This window comes from Gordionus sp. m RMFG-2023, chromosome 4, assembly GCF_954871325.1.
Source record: "Gordionus sp. m RMFG-2023 chromosome 4, tfGorSpeb1-WG-v2, whole genome shotgun sequence".
In the NCBI taxonomy this organism is placed as follows: Eukaryota; Metazoa; Nematomorpha; class Gordioida; order Chordodea; family Parachordodidae; genus Gordionus; species Gordionus sp. m RMFG-2023.
Genome location: NC_088778.1, coordinates 5,934,928 through 5,942,325, shown reverse-complemented (window position 1 = coordinate 5,942,325; position 7,398 = coordinate 5,934,928). Strand labels below are relative to the sequence as shown.

Sequence of the window (7,398 nt, the reverse complement as noted above, 5' to 3'; positions counted from 1 at the left end):
TGAACAAACACAAAATTTATCTTGTATTTAAGATACAAGTATTTGCTATACTGTAGTGCCCAACCCTGATGAAGATCATCAGTAAAGTTGATCAGTAAAATTATAGATATTCAGTATTAAAAACTAGAAAAAGGTCAAAAACATTATATCTTTAAAGATTAACAAAAAAATATATTTTTATATTTATAAATCAATTACTAATTCCCTCTTGACAATGAGAGACTGAGCTGCTAGATGAAGATGATTGAGTCTCTACTTCGTCTTTATTTGTTTTAAAATCAAAATGTAATAATGAAACACCATAATCTCCTACTCCTATTGATATTGTCAAAAATATATAAATAGAAAAATTTGGGTTAAATTTTAAACTATTTACCATCTTCCTCCTCCTGAGTGTAGTGAGGATCATTTTCTAGATTATTAGCTTCATTCATATCTTGAAATATGAGTGAATATATTTATTTTAATAATTAAAATTATTATACAAAAATGATAATATTAATATTAAATGTCTGTCTTTTATCTTATATAAAATAAATATAATAATATATAGGTATTGCCCTATATCAATATCATATAAGTCATGAAATAATAATATAAATTTATACTAACTATGAGAAGAATCAGTTTCTGAAATTGCTGATGTAATATTACTAGTAGTTTGTAGAGGTGATGTTGCTTGACATTTGTTTAACTTTAACTTAAAATAAGAGTTAATAACTGATTGTTTCTACATAATTTTAAAATAAACGCTGTAAAATAAAATAATTGGTTATATATTATAATATAAATGTGATACCTATAGAGAATGTTATACACAACAAAAACAAATGAAAAAAAAAATAAATGAAAAAAAAATGAATGAATGATAATTTAATATTGGGTAAAAATAAAAATAAAACAGGATAGAAAAAAATTTACAAACTAGACATGTTTGTAGAATAAATATTCAAAATTTATTTTAAAAATATAAAAATAATCATTCTAAATAGACATGTTTTTTGAATAAATTCAAAATTTATATTAAAAATATAAAAATAATCAATTCTAATTCCGGGGGGGGGGCAGGGATTTTTTTTTTTGGGGGGGGGCGGGCCCCCCGTGGCTACGGCCCTGATTAGATGAGGAGAAATATTAATAATTTTATGAATTAAACTAAGCGGTTCAGGTTAAAAACTGATATTGAGCTCGTGCTTAGAGCTATGCAAAAGATAAGGGTTATTGTTTATATTAAATCCGAAGAAATTCAACTTTTATTTATGTCCTTATTTTTTTTGACTCCGAACCCTCAATCTGATTCAGGAATTTTCCACTGAGCCCTAACTCTTTTTTTTAATGAGGGCTAAGAGCCTTGATTTCAATAACCCTCTATTGCACTGGAGTATAAAAAGATGGAATCAAGTATTCAAATTATATTATTTTTCTTATTAAACTGATCTAAGACAATAATTTTTCCTAATCAGGTTGCTAAATCTATAAACAAAGAACAATTATACAAAATTATTAAAAAATATATTTCCTCTTAAATATTACAAATTTTAGTTTTTTCTATAAATCATTAAATACTCATCCATTCTTGAAAAGAATCTGCTTTTGCTTTACTATAAAATAAAATTATATTCTTTGTTCCAATATGCAGAGGAAACTATTCAAAAATATGTTAAATATGAATATGCCAATTTTAATCAACGCGATTTCTTTTATATTAAATATTTTTATACAGTACATACTGCAATACCTATAGCCATGGCAAAATTTTATGTCAAATTATTTAATTATATCATGTTTTTACAAACTATCTTCATACTTGAAATATTATTCATTTGAATTGGATTAATTTAGTAAAAAAAAAATTAACAAAGCAAAATCAACTTCAATTTTATAAAGCTTTTAAACAATATGAATAATACTATTGTAATAGAATCAATTAACCTTGAAAACAAAGGCAATTGGTAATATGATTAATTGATGATTTATAATGATTTGTAAAAAATATATAAACTGAAAATTACAATAAGATATATAAAATAATTCATTCTTTTCATCATAATAGTTCAAATATATTATACAATGTGTACCAAAATTAAATATAAACTTAAATAAAACCGAAGAATATTGCTATTGTAATTTAAGAGCATTAATGTCATAAGTTCGTCTGAAGGTTAAATTGATCCTTGCTCCTTTATCGTGGTACTCTTTAGGAATTTTGTGCTTTTCAAAAGAGATTAAATACAATATAATATAAGGCTATAATATTCCATCGTCAAATAGATCACACAGTTTTTCTGGAAACTTAGTAATTTGTTTGAAATTTAATATACAAACGAAGTAACACGTAGGAGGAACAAAGAGAAATTCAGGACTTATTAAATGTTTTGTCTTGGTATAATTTTTTTTCCTTTGTTTTTAATATTGATCTTTTTATTTTTGTTTTAAAATTTTTGCTGGTTTATTTTAATATTATTTTTTTTACCTATTTAAGAAGTGCATTTTCGTTTAAAAGTACATCATTATTTTATTTTTTTATAGGGTTTAATATTGGTCCCATCACTAGGTAGACGTAATTAAAATAGTATTCAAAATTTAAAATCATAGCGCTCATATTTTTGAAGATATCAAAGAGCAAAATTATAAAAATTTACCTATTTGTATGCTAATCGATTGTCATATAAAAAAAATTTACTAAAAACTACTGGATATTAAATAATGATTCTAATACCAAAATTAAGTGTGCACATTCAATTTTCTTTACAGTGTAAAAATAATGAGCTTCTCAATTCTAATAAAATTAATAGCAAATGCCATTAAGACCAATCTAAATCTGTATATTAAAAAAAATTAGACAACCAAGTTTTAGTCATGGAAAAAAATAGATAAAAGCACTAAAAAAATACAAGAATATTATTTTATTCAATAGATAAAATAAAGTAATTAATTGTTCTTATTTCACTTAAAATTTACCTATATGATATTAGTTTTTTAAAATAATATTAAAGAATCTACAACAAATATTTATGCAAAATTTTAAATTTTACAAAAAATTCTGTTATATAATATTGAATGTTTTATACATTTTATATTTTGATATCAGATTTATTATTAAATATTCAGTAGTTTTCGTAAATCTTTAATTGAATGACAATCGATAAACCTAAAAATAGGATATTTTTAATACTTTGACTCATGTATTTACAAAAATATAAGAGCTAGGATGCTAAAATTTAAACGTGTGTTAGTTACGTATATCTTAGTTTGCATACAAAATTTCATAGAAATCCCAGGGAGTCCTGAGAAAATCATGTTTTTTTTATAAATCGATTTGAAAATGAAATGACCTCCGAACCAAAAAACAAAATAAAAATTAATCAAAAAGGAAAAAAACAATTATAGCGAACTTGATGTTATGATTAAAATTTAACACCTCACCCAAACTTTTAAAAGGAGAAAAAATAGGTTGGGTTTTGAGTTATAAAAAAACAACTAAGCTATATAAATAGAGAAGAAAGAAAGAGATATAGTGATACTACTAAATGACATATAATACTTACTTTGACTGATAATTTATTCCACAAAATGTATCTGAGGCTGATTAGAAATCAGCTGGTAACACGTCATAAACAAACTAGCTGTTAATCTTTAGTTTAGGCATTATTATGTTTTATACCACCAATACCAAAAGAAATATAAGAATATTCATTGGGCAAAATTATAATTTTTATTTATTAATTTACATTTGTAAAAGTAAAAAGAAACAAGAAGCAAAAATTCTTAGCATCTTTTTTTTCTTTTAATTTATGAAATCTAAATTTAACCGTTTTTGAAAAATCGACTAATTAGACGTTTTCAAATACTAATCGGTATTGGTGTATATTTTATGATTGCAATTTGTGTCCATTCAATTATATTAAAAAGCTGCAGTTATAGCGTCATTTAAGGAGAGATGCTTAGGGGTTCAAACCCCTAAAATTTTGGAGGGCCCCTTAAAAATTTTAATGTTTTTCTCCTTTAGTTAATTTCCTTTTTTTGCTAATTTTTGATAAAGTTTCCTATTTTTTGGCTCATTTTAGGATAGAATTATTATTTTTTGTCAGTTTAGAATTTTAAATGTTTAAAAAGATATGATATTTTTTTAAAAAATAAATAAAGTATCTATTGTATGTTTTAAATTTTTTTTGTTTAAATTTCACTAATAATTATAGCAAGTTAAACAATTTTATAAGAATTATATATTAAATAATATAAATGGAAATGTGTGATAGAAAATCATCTAAATACTGTAGGTAAAGATACCTTTTAAATTAAAAAATTAAGTTATAATGATGAAGCCACACTTTTTTTAAATGTTATAAACTTGATTTTCATTTAAAAATATCAAATGATTTAATATAATAAAAAAAACGTGTGTAAAGTAAGAGTAAAAATAAGTTTGCCTGATTGTGCATATTGCCAATAATATATATAAGCTTTTTATAAAATAAACTTATTCATCTACAAATTATTGCTATAATAGTGGAGTAAAAAAAATTAAAATTATAGCAAAACTATGCTTTATAAAGATTTAATTTATTTACTCCAAAAATCATAGGTTGAATAATTTTGGTATTAAATAATGTTACTTGCCAGTCTTTTTGGGTTGCACCTTGCATAATAAACAAACTACCATGGTTTAATGGAACCTTGATCTGTTGTGTGTATTCATAATCTTCAATATTACCCTGGAAAGTGTTTTTACAAAAAAATTAATTAATAGATCATTATTAGATTGAGTATATATAAATTAATTAATATTACTGAATCAGGAATACGTCTTAATAAAAAATTTCTGATTTCTCCCAAAGATAAGGAGGCAATAAATGGAAATTTACCCAACTCTATTTCATCATCACTGTGCCAATCAACTCCATCTTTTTCATTTCTATATAAATTGCACAAACAAGAGTTGAAACTAATTAAATCTGCTTGTTGATTATCTTCTGAAAATTTATAGTTAGTGTTGCAATATCTTTCCACATCAGCCTTAATTTTAATTAACAATGGGTGCCACTGATGATAATAATTAAATTTTGTATATAAACTAACATTAAATTACATTATTATTAGGTACATGATGTGTATTAGAATATGTATAAGATACATCACCAAACCATGTTATTAAACGTGATTTATATATTTTCTCACCAGTTAGTTTTGAAATATCATACCGATTTTCCCAATTTAATGAATTTATTAATGTTCTATATAGATTATCAGCCTCCCCCAAACTGTATAAAGTTTGATTTATATGAATTCTTTAAAAATTCTATTTATAGATATGCTTGATTAAGTAAACTTTGATAATCCATATAATGAGGTACTAATAGTGTAATCTCCGGATTCACTAGATTAATATTTAAAAAATAAAGAGGAAAAATACAATACCTTATATTAATATCTTCAGGTTTAAATTTTATATTCTAATTAATCTATTAAATATGAATATTCATATTTTTAACTTGATCTGGTGGTTTATAAACAATTGTATTAGAGGAAACATTATTTCTAATAATAGGTTGTTGTGGTTTTTTGTTCCAGCCTCCTTGAACTCGGGATTTCATAATTGTATTGAATATCAACCATATGATGGACCAATCATCATATTCAGATTGCGAAAATGTATTAAAAATTCAAGAATAGATTGAGTGACCCTTTAGACATACTAATGTTAAATAGTCCGATTTATTATTTTGTAGTGTCAGATCAGGCAATTAGAATGCAAGTTTTTTTAGATATCCTCTATCTCAACTCCTCTCAGAAATTAATGCAATTTATATATATCATTGCGCAATAATTTTTTTTTTATCTTGTTAAAGTTCTGAATGGGCACAGGCTTATAAATTAATAAAATATTTAATCAAGGCTTGTGTTAAAATAATTAGGTTCTACTTAAACCACGAAATTGTAAATGGAAGAAATTCCCAAAAAATATTTCTCCTCCACCCCTTTAGTATGATTATGGTAATACCCTTGGGTCAAACCTAAGAAGATCTCAGACTGTACAATCAACACAGCCAGGATATTTAGTTCATATAACAAAAATATTTTTCATAATTAATAAAATTAATAAAAAAGTTTTAACAGGCAGATAATGTTTATACTAAGTTAAAATAAAATTATATCAACAGAAAGTTAAATATAATATTAAATTATGTATAGACTCACCCATCTTAAAGTCTTACGGCGTTTAATATCACCTTTTAAAAATAAATGGTTCAACGAATTAGATTAAAATTATTATTAACATATGTTTCGTAGAGAACTTATTTATTTGAGCAATTTTTTTTATATGATCTGTTATTCGTCAAAAATTTGAAAATAGCTTTCAAATCTCTCTACATTTATATTTGTTAGACTATCATATATGGAAAAAATTAAAAAAGAGATGAATTAAAAACCTTTTTTTTAGAGTATTGCAACAAATAATTCGCGATATATGACTTTTCAGACCAGTTGTCAAACAACAAAAAAGGACTTTAGTCTGAATATAAGAAAACTGAGATCCTATCCAACATTGATTTTGATAAAAAAAATTAAGAAATTATATATAAGTGTATTTCTAACATTTAAAAGGTAAATATTTACTGAACTGAATGGAATAAAATGACACGTACATAAATCTTCATAATATATATTAATTTTTTTCAGAGTTGTTGAGCGGAGCTACAGGAGCGCCTTTAATTTTTTCAAAAACACCTGGAGCGCCCCTGCTTTTTAAAAATGAGGAGCGGGGAGCTAGCTCCTTTTAGGGCTAGAGTGGAGGAGCGCCGCTCCATCGCTCCTTTAAATTTATAGTATAAATTAAATTAATTTTTAATATTAATAATATTTGTTAATTAAAATTCGATAAAAATAAAATTTTATTTTATTTTATTTAAATTTATCAGAGTTGTTAAAGTAACGAGCTACTTGTAGTAGCGCGCTATCTTTTTTGGTAGCTATAGCTAATAACGGCTACTTTTTTTGCAATTATTTTATTTTTTAGCACGCTACTTTTTTTGAAAGTAGCGCTACTTTTAAAAAATATAATGAAGGTAAGTATAAACATGAAAATTTAAATAATATCATAATTAATTAAGATTTTTGATTTATTTTTTAATTTTGAAATTGAAATATATTCTCAATTTGTAATTTATATTTTCATTTGTATTATAAACCTAAATCACGTGTTAATAATTTAAAATGTCATCGCCTATGGATATCCAAATCGTTGAAAGTGATTTAGACAATGATATTAATGAAATGGAAGATACCAGCGAATAAAATATTCTTAATAGCTATAATACAAATTTCCCATTCCCTAGATTCGAAATTTTTTTAATAATAAATAGAAAAACCAAAACTGGCTTCAAATTTATTTGTTTA

At 24.1% G+C, this 7,398-nt stretch overlaps 1 protein-coding gene across 2 annotated transcripts; it reads right to left on the bottom strand.

Annotated features, from left to right (window-relative positions):
* Nucleotides 1-1,899: 1,899 nt before the first annotated feature.
* LOC135928268 (alpha-ketoglutarate-dependent dioxygenase alkB homolog 3-like) lies at nt 1,900-5,692 on the bottom strand. Of its 2 annotated transcripts, XM_065464679.1 has the most exons (7): nt 5,493-5,692; nt 5,419-5,453; nt 5,330-5,377; nt 5,090-5,288; nt 4,792-5,043; nt 4,617-4,715; nt 1,901-2,211 (listed from the first exon to the last, which is right to left on the bottom strand). In XM_065464679.1, exons 1-7 carry the CDS (start codon nt 5,592-5,594, stop codon nt 2,119-2,121), a joined length of 828 nt encoding a protein of 275 aa, XP_065320751.1. In that variant the 5' UTR covers nt 5,595-5,692; the 3' UTR covers nt 1,901-2,118. The 2 variants fall into 2 exon arrangements, with proteins under 2 accessions (XP_065320752.1, XP_065320751.1); XM_065464680.1 differs by lacking the exon at nt 5,419-5,453 and having other exon boundaries at nt 1,900-2,211; nt 5,493-5,671.
* Nucleotides 5,693-7,398: the final 1,706 nt, after the last annotated feature.

Coding starts and splice junctions, on each gene's coding strand:
- LOC135928268 (XM_065464679.1), bottom strand. CDS start 5,594: ATGAAATCCCGAGTTCAAGGAGGCTGGAACAAAAAACCACAACAACCT. Junction 5,378..5,418: donor CCTGAAGATATTAATATAAG/GTATTGTATTTT, acceptor ATATTAATCTAG/TGAATCCGGAGATTACACTA. Junction 5,289..5,329: donor TCATTATATGGATTATCAAA/GTTTACTTAATC, acceptor GAATTTTTAAAG/AATTCATATAAATCAAACTT.